The sequence below is a fragment of the Entelurus aequoreus genome, linkage group LG09, assembly GCF_033978785.1.
Source record: "Entelurus aequoreus isolate RoL-2023_Sb linkage group LG09, RoL_Eaeq_v1.1, whole genome shotgun sequence".
NCBI lineage: Eukaryota > Metazoa > Chordata > Actinopteri > Syngnathiformes > Syngnathidae > Entelurus > Entelurus aequoreus.
In genome coordinates, this window is record NC_084739.1 from 19,029,142 (window position 1) to 19,046,609 (window position 17,468).

The 17,468-nt window shown below is 37.1% G+C and overlaps 1 protein-coding gene and 1 long non-coding RNA gene across 4 annotated transcripts in view; one reads left to right on the forward strand and one right to left on the reverse strand.

Moving 5' to 3' along the window:
• Window positions 1-17,468, forward strand: part of LOC133657233 (uncharacterized) — a 972,718-nt gene that overhangs the window by 402,936 nt on the left and 552,314 nt on the right. The gene's annotated exons all lie outside the window — the stretch shown is intronic.
• Window positions 1-17,468, reverse strand: part of col21a1 (collagen, type XXI, alpha 1) — a 100,486-nt gene that overhangs the window by 26,800 nt on the left and 56,218 nt on the right. For all 3 annotated transcript variants that reach the window (XM_062058285.1, XM_062058284.1, XM_062058286.1), the window contains exons 13-16: window positions 4,116-4,169; window positions 3,999-4,052; window positions 3,875-3,928; window positions 3,462-3,515 (exon numbers count right to left, since the gene is read on the reverse strand). In XM_062058285.1, the coding sequence (XP_061914269.1) occupies window positions 3,462-3,515; window positions 3,875-3,928; window positions 3,999-4,052; window positions 4,116-4,169 (216 nt within the window). The remainder of the gene's footprint in view (window positions 1-3,461; window positions 3,516-3,874; window positions 3,929-3,998; window positions 4,053-4,115; window positions 4,170-17,468) is intronic.

A 17,468-nucleotide genomic window follows, 5' to 3' on the forward strand; every position in this document is an offset into this window, starting at 1 on the left:
GGATAGCGCAAACCTAACTTTGAACACTTCGCTTGACTCAGACGTCATCAAAGTTCACCTTTAAGCACTCACACACAGCACCAACATTTAGGAACAAGAATGAAGTGATAGAAGAAAGATAAAAATATAATAAATATTTTTGTAGCAGCATAGGAAAAAGTTATGTACAAGTTTCCCTTTTGATAATCATATGTGTATCAGACAATCTCGAGTTTTCACTCTGAAGTAAAAGGAAAACCTGACAAATGTATAAAAATATTTGAATGAATAATTATGACTGTCTAAATTTGTATTCTGGCTAATTGAAAATTAAGGTTTTTACAAGTGTTTTAAAAGTATTGTTTGAACCAAATTCATGCAATATTTAGTTTTTAGTGCATGTAAACATGCTAAATGTGTGTATGGTGTCCTGAATTTGGTGCTATGCCCCTAAAAATACAACAGAATGATATAATGCAATGATTTATGTGCAGAATGTGCTGCTTCTTGCAAGAAGCAAATCAATTCACTTGGGATAAAAAAAACAATGGCAGAATATAAGAGCAATAAAAACACACTAAACAATGTTGTGGTGTGTAGCACTACCACAAGCCCTGGAGAGAAGATTTTTGTTGTTGTTGTTCTCTACCCAGATAAAGTCTTCCAGATGCTTAAGAAGCCCTTGACAAAGAAGCTATAACATAAAAGCTATATTTGACAGGTTTAAAGACAATGATCAGATCTGTCAGTCAGACGGAGAAGACGTCTTGACAGACCACGCAGGTCCATGGTGGCGTGAAAGTGAAGAATTCCCTGTGTGTCGGACATTGATTGAGTTAAATCAAGACTACATTTATCTCGGTGGATGGCCTCTTTGTTCATGTGTAAGTCGGGGGGGAAATGGCCTCTAGCCCTGTGGAGCAACTGAGTCATGTTCTATAGACCCATGCTAGACTTTGGACAAGACTTCTAATCATGAGCCGGGGGATTGTGGCCCAGTTGAAACACTTTCTTCCTAAAACAGACTTGCCAAAGCAGCGCAGTTTTCCCTCGATTAGTCATTCCATGGCTTTCGATGAGAGACCTTCCTCTCTGCCTTACGTAACAAGGTTATCCTGGGATACTTTACGGGGGAAATACCCCTACTTTTTTACATCGTCAGGGTTACTCTCTTTACTCATCTGTTAACCCGCTGCTGTCAAACCACGTTATACAATTATCCCTGCAGTAAACTATTACCAATACATTCTCAACTGAACCATGGCGAGAGCTTTGATGGCATTAGCACTCTTGGCTATGTTATCAGCTACGGTATAGTAAACGTTACAGACAGAAATGTCCATCGCAGGTTTTTATGTCCTTGGAAATGCTTATTCACATTAATTTTTTTGTTAAGTGAGCAAACATCCGCCCGGATAAGACTTTGAAGATTCTATTTTAGCACCTAGAGCAGGTGTGTCAAACGTAAGGCCCGCAAACAGGTTTTATCCGGCCCGCGAAATGTGCTATGTGCCGTGTTCATCTAGAGCCAAGACATACGAAGTACTTACGCTGCTTATTAGTGATAGTAATGATACAAAATGTGGATTATCACGTTCATGCTTTGATTGTCAATGTTGTTGTTGCAAATGTAACCTGTGACATTTATACACAAAAAATTATTTTAATAATCTGTACATTTCGAGTTGTCCTTATGACGGGGGGCACATTTTTTGGGCGCACATAAATATGCAGAAATAATATGTATCCCCTTCTAACTTCATGCGTGATTAATTAAATTAATCCAAATTCCCAAGTTTTGTTGTAGATGATGCTACATATGTACAGAATAAACCACATGATGTTAGTACATCAGTTGAGGAAAATGAGTAAATGACATTAATAACATCCTGTAATTTGATATTATTGTTAATTTTATCTTCTGATAGATTAAAAATGAACACCAATGGGAGCATTTTAAAACTATTTCACTGATGAACATTATCACATATAACGACAAATGAAGATAGAATAATATTAACTGCAACATGTAAGTGTAAAGAAAAAACCTTATGATTTGAGCAGAATGTTCTTGGTCTATTTTTAAACAAAGAAAAACATTTGAAGTTGTCTTTATTTTTAAATTACCATGCCATGATTTTGCCAGTCTGGCCCATTTGGGGATATATTTTCCTCCATGTGGCTTCTAAGCTAAAATGAGTTTGACACCCCAGACCTAGAGGCTGGGCTATTCATGTGATGGCTGGGGGGTGGCAAATCCGGCCTGGGAATGACAGCAATGCAGCCCCATGAGTTCAGTTCACAACTTGGGGGACAAACATTTTTGTAGCAAATTCCTAAAAACCCTACAGTGCTCCTGTTGTATAAAGGAACTTGGGCCATTGTAAACACATTGGCATTTGCATCTTTGCATTGACATTGTCACCTCGCCAGCAAACATAAAAGACTGGGGTCCAAACTTGTGATTTACATAACTGAGGCGTTCCACAAGGCACCCCTTTGAGTCCCCTTTTGACAGTTACAATTTGTTTTTTCATAACATGATTTACAAACGTATGTAACAAAGGTGTTTCTGTAGCTTGTTTACTTCAGATGCAGTCAGTAGTCATATGTTCAACTTCCTTAGTTGTAATAATGGTGTTCCACAAGGTTCCGTTTTAGGTCCTCTCTTTGATATAATTTGGGCTATTCAACTGGTGGCCCGCAAGTTCTTGCAAAGAACTGAGATTTTTGAGGCAGATTTTTCAAAAACCCAACAGTGCTGTCATAGATCATTTTTGACTATATTTTTTACAGAAGGCCCTTAAAAACTACAGAGCGCTCCTGTAATTCTGACATAACAAATAGACCAAAATGAATTGTCTACTGGTGAGGACGCTGGTTCTTCGGAATATTAAAAAATAAGAATAATTGTTACGATCTGTTAGGCCAGGCCATTCTTGGTTTTTGGGTGTTTTTCTTGTGTTTTTGGTTCACTTCCTTTCTTGTGCTCTTATTTTGTCCCAGTTCATGTTCTGGTTGTATTTTCCCTGCACTAGCGTAACACTGCTTTTTAGTGCTGTCTTCATTTCCTGGGGGTTGTTGGAGGAACTTTCACGGTTAGTATCATTTTTGACTTCTTGTTTTTGCATTTCTTGGTTGTTCGGGGGTTTTTTATGCACAGTTTCCCTGTGTTTGTCATGTGCATATCCCTGTTGCACTCTACATTGGATTTTGGATTTTTGGACATTAAATACTCATTAAGCTGCAAGCTGCCTGCTGTCTTCTGCCTTATTAGGTCAAGACCTCCACTACGAAGCACGCATCTAACAATAGTGAAGGGAGAAGTCCGGCCCAAATATGTCCCCCCAAAAAGTTTAGTTTAATAGCCCTGCAATATATTATGTATTTTGGTCATGAGCTGAATAAGTTTGGGAATCCCTGTGCTACGGTAAATGAAAAGAATATCCCACAAAACCGCAAAAGCTGCAGTAATGACTCACTGGACGCCCGGCCCTTCCATCAGCACCAGGGATACCACTGGCCCCAGTTTCTCCCTACAATGGAAGAAAAAATGTTGATGAATAACAGCTGATGAACCATGCCTAAAGGAGACACACAAAAAGCATTTGCACACAAGTATTAACTTGGAGTTGGACGGTTCTGACACTAAAGATGAACCTGTTTACATCCAATTGACCTCATTGAGTCATATGGTTTGATTTTAGATGATTTACAATTGTAAACTGGCACTAACTTGGAGAAAAGTTCTTGCCAGATCTGGAGGACTACATCAATAGCTGCCAAATCTCAATGACTTAACTTTTGGGAACATAAAAGTCTTCGAGGAACACACACTTTGCCAAACAGCCTTTTCATCTCTTATTAATCTGTGCACTGTATAAATAAACAGGACCTTTTGACCAAGTTGCCCAGGAGGTCCATCCTTTCCATCTCTGCCAGGTTGGCCCTGTAAAGACAGCATCAGCATTTAACAGTGGCTGTATGAATTATAATATGGATTTATTATCAATACATACAGTTTCTCCTCTATAGCCTAAAGGCCCGGGAGGTCCCATACTCCCTTTCTGTCCCTGTAGGAGACATCCAGTGTGAACAACTACATTCAAAGACTGGATTAATGTCAACTCCCTCACCATTTTTCCATCTTCACCCGGCATCCCTGCTCGTCCTGGTAAACCAACTGGGCCCTGGAGGGTAGTCAGAAAGTAGATACATTATGACGAGGAATCCCTATTGAATTTCTTAGGCCGGCCGCTGATTCCACTTTTGCTGGAGGAAACCTCAACCAGAGAACGCTTTAATGGAGTGAGACCGTTACTGCTAGCTGCACTGGCAATGATGTGTATAATTTAATTAATCCAATGATGCCTATTATTCATCCTTCATACAGCTAAAGAAAGGAGAGAGGCAATAGTATGGAAATTGAAGACAGAAGTATAGGTTGTGCTTGGGATGGGCAATATGGTCTAAAAACTATATTGGACATGTTGCAGCCTCTTGTTATAACGGCATGTATCACCATATATTATTTGTTATGTGAATGATAATAGAACAATTTTAAAATGGGTTACAAAGGATCCTAATTTGGCGGCTGCAGTAACATATTGCGTATTAATTTTCAAATTTTTTAAGATCATCGAATGATTACATTTTTGATCACAAATACAACAAAATAAATATTATAATATATATTATAATATCATAATACAATATTGATATAATTTCCTACTATTGGCTCTGATTTATATTCTTTGCTTTCTGCACGTAAACTCCTCCTGTGTACAGAGACTTATTTCCTGACAAAAGATTGTTTTGATACTAAAAAATATTGATCCAACCACTGTATTATCAACCATATACTGTCACTGCACTTGGTATCGTTACTGATAATATTTGTATCGATCTGCCCACCTTCGTGTACATTCAAGAGCTCTAGCTTGCAGTTAGCATATCCTCCTACAGTGTGCAGTGTAGCATGTTTAGCAAGTTTTTGTCCTCCAGTGATAATAGTAATTGTAAGAAAACGTTTTTATTTGCCTCCATGAAGGCGAGGATTGCTGTCTTAGAGGTGGCTTTGCTGCAATCTGGAAGGAGATTAGCCGCTAGCGAGGACGTTACATTGCGTTTGTTCGCTTGTCGTTGTCAAATATGCGGCACTCATCTCGAATGTGTCATCAACATGCGTTATCGTGGCCAGATGTGTATTATTTGTATCGTGTAAATATATCGCGCAACTCTAATAGGCTGTTGGTTTCAACAAATTGCAGCTGTTTTTTAAGTCTTAATGGTGAATATCTTAATGTGAATATTATTTTAACTGACTGTGTTGTTTAATGACCATGTAGCATCTGCTGATATAAAAGCAGATCAATCACCCTATATTGCAATTGCCTAAGGCTTCAGTCCACAGTTTGACGGGTGTAGGATAGCTGCACTGCAGTCTCCATGTTGCCTTTGGACTTACTGTATATCCATGAACTCGTTTTCGATCTACACAGACCTTCTGCCAGGAAAACAAACTTTCAACCCTTGGATTCGCTATAAGAACAACTGGCAATGTGGCACATGCTGCAGAATTAATTCCCTGCTGCAGCAACGGTAGTCATCTATATATCATGGAAAATCCCCAGAAATCCGCTCAGCTTGTCATGATGTGGTTTAAAAAAGATTACTTTTATTGCTATTTCAAAGCCAATACAATATAAGTACAAGACTAAATAACATGAAATGGGACAGTAACTCTTCTTGATCACTAGCAGGCCTGGCCCTGCACTGACCATGTCACTGAAGTCATAAAAAATGCAAATATAACCGGAATTCCATGGTTGTAGATGACCCCAATGTGTCCCGTGGGGCATCTTCAACATTTTATTATGCATCCGGCAAATGTCATTGCTTTATCTACTGACTAAATGGCAATTCCTACACCTTTCCACCCTGGCCTTTACTGAGATTTCAACCATATTGTTTAAAACATCAACATCAGAGTCTAACGTTGAGCTTATGCCATGCGTTTGCGGCACTTCCTCGTTTGTATTTCGAAGTGCAAAAATGCCCTGTTGTGCAACATGGTGCTGCTCCACCCGCAAGAATTGTGGGAGGCTTTTACGCTGCTGCAGGAATGGAACAGCAAAGTGTGTCGAATAAGGCCGCACAATAAAAGCATGTTTTTATTGTAGTTTATGAGCTGGAGTATGATTAAACCTATATAAATATATATATATATATATATATATATATATATATATACACAGATATTATTTTGATTTATTTCGGCAGAAATAATAACGTCAAAACAACAGCAATTGCATGCATCCGAGCAGGGCCGCACACGTCCTTGGCAGCAGTCACGGTTCCTGTTGTTTAGTTGGCTTTATATCTTTATACTCGACTCTTGGCCAGGGCTTTGGAAAGATTAGAAAAAATAATTCTTAGATTTAAATCAGTCAGTTATAAAATATGACGTTCAGATACGATCAATGTTGCTGTCAAAATGAATAATAAAGTTGTTGGGAGTCAAATTAGGAATGTGTGACACAACCTGCACCTCCTTGTAAAGTCAGGAATGGATCATTCCTTCTGTTAGCAGAAAACCCAGCATGAACACTTAACTGTCATCACATCATCAACTCTCACATTCATGCATTCACACACAGGAGCAACACTTAGGAACCATGATGACGGGATAGAAGAAAGGTAAAAATATGGTAAATCTGTTTGTGACGTCGGGCAATGTTTGCATCGCATAGCACAGGGGTGTCCAAAGTGCGGCCCAGGGGCCATTTGCAGCCCGAACATTCTGCAAAAATTGCAAAATTGATAATATTGCAAAAACTTAAAAAAACATTTAAAAAAAGTGGAATGAGGTGAAATCTAACAAGAAAAAGTTGCAATGTTGACACAAAGCTGCCATGCAGGCTGTTTTTTTTCTTTTGTCTTTATTTTTCTTTTTTTTGCCATTGCTAAAAATAAAAAAAAAAGACTAAAAATCTATGTTATAATGAATTATTACTTAAAAAATATCACTTTAAAATGTTTTATGTGGAAAAAATATAGCATATATTGTGTGGTTGCCATATAAAAACATCAACGTTTTAATTGACAAAAGAGCATAAAACAAACAAAATAATAGTTCAAATGTAAAATCGACAGATATATCTGAAGTTGATCTCGTAGTTTAAGTGTTAAAAGTAAAATAAAACTAATAAAAATGTATCATTTTATGAGTGGTGGACCTTTTGGATCCCAAAAATATTTAGTAGGATTTTATTTAACTTTTCACTGTGATTACTCAAAAATATTAAAGAATTAAAATCAATGGTGTCCTGCATTATTGATCTTTTAAGGCTCTAAATAATAAATACTGCATATTTCAGTTTTACTATAAAAAACAAAGTTGTCTTTGACAGAAAACCTTTTTTTTTTTTACTTTATATCAACTTCAAGTTGATATAGAGATTTACTGTAAGCGTTAAATAAAAAATAATAACATTAATTTGACTTATTTTTAACAGTTTAATGACTGAGACCCTTTATAGTCCCCGGGAGCCCTAAAGGTTAAAAAAAAAAAATCCATCTATTTTGTTAAGGTTTGAAAATGAAAAATGCTTAAATTTTTCCGTGTATGACCCTCAGTGGAAAAAGATTGGACACCCCTGGCATAGCACATAGCTGTGGTGTGTTAAAGGAACCTTGATTAAAGTTCAAAAAAGATTTGGCACTAGTTTTTTTAAGACAGAAGAGGCTTAACCCGTAGTAGATGCACTAATTAGAATTACAATAATGATGGATTAAATTAATTATAATATTAATTATACTGAGTGTGTGAATGTAGTGTGGTGACATTAAAGAGGACCTTTGAAGAATGGCGTCTTTTCTGACATACAAAGTTGGCTACTCGTGTTAAACAATGTCAAAGCATCGTATGCATTTTGGCGTGAGCTTGCACGCAGTTTTGGATGCCACCGTAGGCGTGGTTTTGCAACTGGCTACATCGTTACGTCACAGTGAGGTGGATGCACTTATTCAGACATTAAGTCAAGCTCTCAGTCCGAGGGGGACCATCACCTCCCCCTCTGCTTCAGGCTCTGAGGAAACACAAAATTAAAGTAGGCTAAAATATTATTTTCATATAATCTTGGCATATGCATATTAACACTGATGTACAACATGCAGTGAAATAAATGTTGTTTTTTATCAATTGGAGAGTGTGTAGTGTACCTAATGAACCTTGTGAATCTATATAAAATGTATGCAGTTTATTTTCAAACGTGTCTGGAAAAATAATAGCGGTGACCACTTCAAGATGTATATTTAAACAGTGTACATTTTCAAAATATAGATTATGACACTTTTGGCTAGGGTTGGGCACGGTTTCATTTGCAATCTGGGAATGCCTCCAGAAAAATCTTGAAGACAGACTAAAAATGCATGATATAAAAGTGACTGTGGAGCAAAATGTATTCAACATTTTTACCAATGCATATCCGATACATATTATTGAGACCAGAAGTCTGCAACATTTACTATCAAAAGATACATGTTGCTACCTCTTCTGTTACGGCTCTAGCACCTGCCGCCTCTCATTCTTCTGTGTGCTCCTCTGAGTGTGCCTCTGGACACGCCCACGGGCGTTCCTCTCCTGCCGTAATCTACGATCAACACACCTGACGCTGATGAGGCTCCACTCTTCTTAAGCCAGCGCAACCTGCGTTCCAGTGCCAGAACGTAGCTACCTGTATTGCACAGTAAGCCCGCACGTCTCTAGATCCTTGTCCATGTGCCTATTTGCTCTCTGTGTTTCCCCTGCTCTGTGCTTATCATGTCTTGTCCTGTGTCGTCATCCAGTAGCCCTTCGTCATCCACAGGTTTCGAGCAGTGTGTCTCGTCTCCCTGGATCCCCTTTGGACTCTCTGCTGCCTTCCTGGATCTCGACCTCACGCCTTCCTTCGGACAACGACGCCTCGCTCCAGCCCCTGACCTCCTGCCTGTCCCTGGACCTCCGAGCCTGCCTTGCCCTTTCTGGACTTCCGCCTCTTCCTCAACACGCACCTTCAACACCTCCCGGTAACACTCATTCTATTATAATAATAAACACGCCTAAAGCTAAGCGACGTCCCTGTCTCAGTGCCGTCTCCTTCTCCACTGTATCATTACATCTTCTACTAAAACAAAATATCATAGAGCTGCAAAAAGTAACAGAGTTTATAAAATCTTAAAAGTTCTCATCTTTTTTGTTTTATTCTATAGGAAAGGTAATCAGCCCTTGTGAAATTCAACTTGTTTTCCTTTTCTTTTTTGGCAAGTATTTATAGTTAGCTTACCCAAGGGGTTGCAAACTCCAGAAGATGAACTAAACACACATGCTTCCAGTCTGTTTTACTTGCCTATAGAACCCTTCCTAGAAATGCAAACTTTTCTCACTCTGGGTTTGAAAAAAATCTGAGGGTAGCCACAACAAGGAGGCAGAAGAGTCACATGTGGCTCCAAACTTCAAGTAGTCCATTGGGCATGCTCTGAAGTTTGCCCCACACAGACGGTAAATTGGCTCGTTTCGAGTGTGTTCACAATTAATAAATACATTTCAAATATTTCAATCACTTCTGGTGATCAGGGGCCGTACTTATCAAGCTTCTTAGAATTACTCCTAAGAAGTCTGCTAAGAGTTGACTTAAGAGTAAATAAATTTCTTCGCTGAAAGCTGCACTTAAAAGTTAGTTATCAAGCGTCTTACTCACACTTTCAGCGAAGTGTAGGACTGAATCTTAAGTGTCACACTCAGAGCTGAATTACGACATTACTATGTGCCGTAAACGGAATTTTAGGTGACGTCATTTCCGTGTCCATAGAAATGACCAATCACGGAAGGGAATCCGTTGTCTAAGAATAAAGAAATATCTTGGAAATATTTAAGTGGACAATGGGAGTGTATATTTTGACAATAAACTACAAAATAATACAAAACAAACTAGTCCCCGCCGGCACTCACGCTACCGCTCCCTCTCTTCTATCGCCCACACACTCACTGACGTCACTCACCTCACGGCCACACACATACGCTACTGTCATAACATTTTCTTTCCAATTCATTAATTAGGCAACTAATTTGAAACTGGTGTGGGTGGCTCTATATATACTAGCCCACTGCAGACACATGCAGAAATCAACAAGGAATCGAAAAGTATTAAATCTGTGACAAAAATAATATCCGCTCTGTCTAAACGATACCGTTTGATCAGCTGCTCGTCATAAAAAAAAAAAAAAAACATTGTTCCGTTCCCTGAACGTTCTCGCACGTCTCTCTCGCCTCAGTGCCATCCCCTGCTGGCAACTCCTAACCACTTAAGACACTTCTGAAGGTCTCTTAAATATCGTGGAGAGTAGGAGTGATTCTTAGACTTAAGAACGTTGATAAAAAGCTTTTATTCTTAAGTTTGAGAGTAGGACTAAATTTCGCAAATTCTCAGGACTTAAGTGTAATATGGCACTCTAAGAAGCTTGATAAGTACGGCCCCAGGAAGTTTAGGTTTACAGGTACTGGAATTTGTTATGCTTTTGAAAATTTTTGCATTACAATTGACTGTTTTTTTCTGTTTTGGGACACAAAACTAGTACAATTTATATTGGGCATATTTTCCCCTCATTTTTATTGTAGTGCAGACTTTTTATGCAGATTTTTTTTACGTATTGTCAATCCATTTTTATATACTTTTTATTCCTCTTATTTCCAATTTACATAACTGTTTCAGATAATTTGTGTAGTTTGTTTTATAATAAAATTGGCATTAGTCCTGCCAAATTTGCCTCTTAATTCATTACTGACAATATGTCCATGTACAGTAAGTTACAAGTATTGGAGTTTATAATACCTATAGGTTGTGGGGGTCAATACAACCAAGAAACAACATTTAGAGAATGTAATATGTAACATTCCGGGAACCAAAAACTACCCAAAAGCAACCATTTGGGAACATTGTTTATGGGTCAGGGACCGCAATGAACGTAAAATGTATTGTTCCGGGAACCGTAAAAAGTGTTTCCCTTTGAACCAAATTGGAACTAAAGTAGAAGCAAAAACAACCCAAAATGCAGAGGTTAGCTTTGTCACAACATTCTGGGAACAAAAAATGGTTAGCTGGGTCTAGACCACAGGTAAGTTTCTAAATGTAAATGGTGAATAGATTATACTTGTATAGCGCTTTTCTACCTTCAAGGTACTCAAAGCGCTTTGACACTATTTCCCCATTCACCCATTCACAAACACATTCACACACTGATGGCGAGAGCTGCTATGCAAGGCCCTGACCACGACCCCTCAGGAGGGAGCAAGGGTGAAGTGTCTTGCTCAAGGACACGACGGACGTGACTAGGATGGCTGAGGCTGTGATCAAACCTGGAACCCTCAAGTTGCTGGCACGGCCGCTCCACCACGTGAGCCATGCCGTAAATCGAAATCATCATAGGTCCCCTTTAAGTTTACAAGACAAATAATAATAAATATGTAATATTAAAGATCACAATGGGGCCACAAATAAAACTCTTGTTTATGGCCACACAAATCCTAGGTTTGGGAACATATAAACGTTGATTTTGAATATGCAAGTGACAATAAATTCCCTGCATCAAATTACCAGGACAGTTACAAAACAACTATAGTGCATTAACAAAGACCAATTTTGTAGTTTCACTATCAGTTGGATCTGTTGGAAAAGAGGGCTAGATAGAATAAAGGCTGCTTAGCGATTACTGTGAACACCTCAGGCTTCAAAATAATCTTTTTCCTTGAACACAAGCACTGTATTCGGCATTTGCAGAGCTGCCTGTCAGCCTTGTAGCTTCCTTTTAATGCGACTGACCAGAGAAAGCGACCGATAATCCACCTGAGGCGCCACTGACTCAACACTGCCGGACAGAATATAGATTTTTTTTTTCAACATTAATTTGTTCTGCAGACATCAGAGGCCCGTGAAGTGGGAGTGGATGTCAAAGAGATTAGCCTGTCAGGCTCCCTTCTGAGGAGGCGTGATGTGTTTTGTTAAGACAGAGTTGGTTTTCCGTGATAAGAAATGTATCTGAAACTCTCAAGAAATAATTACGCATGTTTCCTTCGGTATGTGCACTTTAACTCTTAGGATCCGTTCTGCAGAAAGTGAGTGCTTAGAGCCGGTCCGAGGTTAAGTTAAGTTCAATTTCCACTCAAATTTCTCAATCTCCAAACAGAACTCAAAGCACTCTCATATTGGAGCAGGCCCTGGACCACACTTCCCACAGAAGAATGCATTTTGACGACAGAGGCTAGGAAAAACTCCCATCCCTGCATCAACCCTTGAACAGAACCAAAACTTAGTAAGTCAGCAAATTGGACTCTTAAAAGTGTGTTGCGGTCTCAAGACATTTGCTTTCATATTGAAAACATGTGGCGACAAGAGAGATTGATGCGGCAGTGCTCAAACGGTGGATGTGTCTTGCAGGGATTTTCCTGTTAATTCAACACTTTAGTACCATTCAGTTGATTTTCTACTTGATGTTCGTAACGCAAAGAAGTACAGCGAGTTCGAAACCCAGTGGATGTTTGCTTCTTGTATTTTGGTTCAAAGTCGTTTTTCTCCCGCAGCTACACAAGTGGTTTTATTTGCAACAGTTGTAACCTCCACGGATGTGTTTATCATTTTGTTTCATTGAAATCAATTTTATAATCCCCATTGTGAGGCAGTTTTGGAAACAATAGCAATAGTTAGAGGAATTTCTACGCCATGCTTCAAGTGACCCCATTATGATGCCCAGTTCGGATATACAGTACAACATGATAGCCAGTCCCTCCAGAATTTTGCGATGTTGCGATGACTCCAAGTCACGCAAATTTACCAAAGGCTGCGAATTATCTGTGGCCTTACAACTTTGTCCAAAACCCAAAATTTTCCTACACGTTTTTGCCAATCGACCTTTCAGCCAATCAAATTTGTCCAAGCAGCACTCATACCAAACGCAAACTCTCTCTCTAACTAATCAAATGTCTCCCTGCATCGCCCAGTAGCTTAACTTCCCTTTCTACATTGACAGTGATACATTTAGTCTAGGACAGGATAGAGGTGTCCAAACTACAGCCTGCCGGGCAAATGCGGCCCAAGGGCGACTTTCATTGGGCCACTAGACGGCACAAGCTCAAACAAGCGATATGGTCAAGAATGGTGTATACATTTCATATACAATTATTGTTGCCATCTGGTGGCCAACAAAGTTACTCAACCATTAATTGTACTTGCAAGGACAACTAGCACATAATTTACCTAGATGACCGAATCCAAACAACCTTCCCTAGTCATGGTGCAGGGGGGGAAAACAATTCAACCAGCACAAAAAATCAACAAACATAAGACACACATAACACAACCTGCTCATTGAACTTTGTGGATATTATAAAACACGTCCAATCAACATAAAAATTAAAATAAATCTAAATTACACCCAATATCCAATTATAATAATTATTAATCATATATTCTATATTATTAGAATAATATGTACTCATATATATGTATAGGCTTTATATATGCATATATATTTTTTTCATATATATAGACATATATATACATTTATATACATACATGTATATATACATACATGTATATATATATATATATATATATATATATATATATATATATATATATATATATACATACACGCACACATACATATGTATGTATATATACACATATACACACACACATATATATGTATGTATATACTGTATATATATATATATATATATATATATATATATATATATATATATATATATATATATATATATATATATATATATATATATATATATATATATATATATATATATATATATATATATATATATACAGTATGTATGTATATACAGTATGTGTGTATATATATACTGTATATATACATATATATACAGTATATATACATATGTATGTATGTATATGTATACGTATATACATATATATTAACATATATATATGTATGTTTATGTATGTATATACAGTATATATATGAATGAAGGCTTTCGGACCCCGCACAAATGTTTGAAGCCCAATACAGCCCCCCAGTCAAAAGTTTGGAAAACCCTGGTCTCGGGATTTAAAGATAAACGGTATTAATGATAACCGCATTAACACTTCCAGTGGTTAGTATTACTGTTTTAGATTAAAATAATCCAAAAACCGAGATTGATAACTGCACTTTGATAAACTCACCGACTGACCTGCGCCAGCTTGCTAGCTTAAATGTTAACATCAAAACATAAGACATTAAACATTGTTCCCCATTATAAGACAACATACCCCAATCTAAACTTATACAAACACATAGCTTTCTGAGCAACTAAGATATGTATTTGTGCACGTTGAATCTACAAGCTGTACTCACTTACAACAGAGTAATCGTTCTTTACAATATTTTACGGCCCGATGAACAGAGTAGGACGCCACAATGCCCGCCAAAAATTATAAATGATAATAATAGATTTTATCTGTAACACACTTTTTATTTAAATATATCTTAAAGTGCTACATTACAAACCAATATTTAAAACAATACAAGCTTAGCCAATAAAACAGATAAAATAGCATAAGAAACACATAAAAAAATAAAACTTGGTCAAAATATTTCAACGCCTTTGCATCATTACTAGCTCGTAGAAGGATTGTATTGTAGTGGAAATCACAGTTTGCCCCCAAGGCCTCAGTAAGGCTTAAGGACCTCATATTTTATTTAGATTTAGAAAAAACTAAATATAATCTGAGGGTTACACCAAAACAATTTGACTTGATCTGGGGCTGATTAGTTATGATTAGTTACATAGCTAAGTTAAAGGCACTATAGGATAAATGTGACACTCACTGTTGATAATAAACCTTTCCAATTACCTCAATTCTTTTTTTTATTTTTTATTCAGTGACACTTCCCTGTATGTTTGTGATTTTTTTTTTCTTTTAGTCAGTTCGTGTGATTCTCTATGTGCTTGTGGTGAAGAGGAAGGCAGTACATTGCTACCCACTGTGACTAAAATGTAGGACGGGGGGAGAGGGGGGTATTCTGATTTCATATTTTTTTGTAATTTTGTTTTGGGGTGCGGGGGATGTATGTTTTCTCAGTACCTGTATTACGATTTCCCTATCAAATGAATAAATAAATATTTTTTTAAAAATATTTCAGTGTGTGCATAAGTACTTTTTGAGCATATTCAACAGTACTGCGATAATAATTATAACCCTGATCATTTTGGTCACCATAACCGTGTTTTGAAATGTCATATTGTTACATGACTCATTTATTCACTTACATCTATCACTCATTTGACCAACAAAAATCACCGCAAGTTACCCAAGTTTTCACTAAAAGGTCAATTAAACATGTTTGAATTTAAACAAAAGTGGATGACCTCCTGTCCACAAATGTTCACGAGAATGTCTGCAACTTGAGGAGGACAGAGCAGATTTCAATGAGGCACAACAATAACACCTGTCTTAGTGTTTGTTTCACAAACAATGCATGGCTGTGTGTAAATTGGTCACATGTGGAAACAATAAACATGCCAGCAATTTTTACTACTGTACATCTATTCAAGGTAGAATACTACAAATGAAGCTTGGATATACGTACTTTAAAGTACCGTATTTTTCGGACTATAAGTCGCAGTTTTTTTTCATAGTTTGGCCGGGGTGCGACTTATACTCAGGAGCGACTTATGTGTGAAATTATTAACACATTACCGTAAAATATCAAATAATATTATTTAGCTCATTCACGTAAGAGACTAGACTTATAAGATTTCATGGGATTTAGCGATTAGGAGTGACAGATTGTTTGGTAAACTTAAAGCATGTTCTATATGTTATAGTTATTTGAATGACTCTTACCATAATATGTTACGTTAACATACCAGGCACGTTCTCAGTTGGTTATTTATGCGTCATATAACGTACACTTCTTCAGCCTGTTGTTCACTATTCTTTATTTATTTTAAATTGCCTTTCAAATGTCTATTCCTGGTGTTGGGTTTTATCAAATAAATTTCCCCCAAAAATGCGACTTATACTCCAGTGCGACTTATATATGTTTTTTCCTTCTTTATTATGCATTTTCGGCCGGTGCAACTTATACTCCAGACTGACTTATAGTCCAAAAAATACGGTAGTCAGTGTACACCTGGTATACAAAATCCCATGTATTTATTAACGTCCTAATAGGATTATTTGTATTGTTTACTCGTTTTATGTAAAAATGTGTTTTTTAACTGAGAGTTTTTTTTGTTTTGTTTTGTTTTTCTCATATGAAGGCTGAGATCTTTTCCTTGCAGTAAAACGTGTGTACTTTGTTGTAGCTGAATAAAGCGCACAATTGTGAGTGTTTTATTCGTCAGATGCTTTTCTCAAGTCTTTTTTTTTTTTTATTGGTTCATGAAACAAAAATCACAAAAAAATATTGCAACTGTCACTTGCAATTTTATTGCAAGAAACAACTAAAATGAACCTGCATTTTCAATTGCAATTGTTGGGAAGAACTTCTGCAAATCCCGGCATCTAAAAAATGGCCCAAGAGATCCTGAGGGGATGGAGACATTCTATAAATGTTTAAAAACATTTAATTTAAGATGAGAAATGAAGCAGCATTTCGCTGTCAGGGTTACAAAAAAACACCTAAAACACTGATTAAAAATTCATAAAACCACAAGCAGATCCAGCAAGCAAAACACATTGATACAACATCGATTATACATATATGTCTTTTAAAACTGACTTCGAAACAACATTGCAAAATAGTTATATTTGTAAAATGAGACAACGTTGGTGTCTAATGTCCACGTTGTTGGTTGGGAAAAGACCACATTTCAATGTCAAATCAACATCACAATCTGACATTGAATAAACGTTGTCAAAAAGCAGTTGTTTCAACGTTGTATGTGTTGTAAAATGTTGGTTGAAAAATGACCAAAAGTCAATGGTCAAATCATTGATTAAACGTCGTCAAAAACCATGTTGTTCCAACGTTATGTTTGAGTTGCGCAACATCAAGACCTAATTCAACAAGTTCTTAATGTTGTTTTAATATTTTGTCCCTGCTGGGTTGTACTGTATGTTAATGCAAAAAAAAATGAACTTTTGCCTAAATTTTTTTGAAAATGCTGCCACAAATTGGGGCTTTTGAGATCGCAACAATCACAAAAAAATCTGCGAAATTGTGGAGGGACTGGGAATGTGATATCCTTAAATCATGGTGGATTATGGTCAAATATGAATCAATTAAATCTGTAGGATAACAGATTGGTTATAAACCGTTTGGGATTTGGGCTTGGACGAATCCCAAACTGTTAAGATTGCACACACTAACACAGAGCCACACTACTGTAGCTGCATGGCAACCATTACATTTGTATGAATACATCTCTAGACCCAAAATGTAAGGCTGCCCTTTTTTTTCAGACCGTCTAAAAAAATAAAATAAAT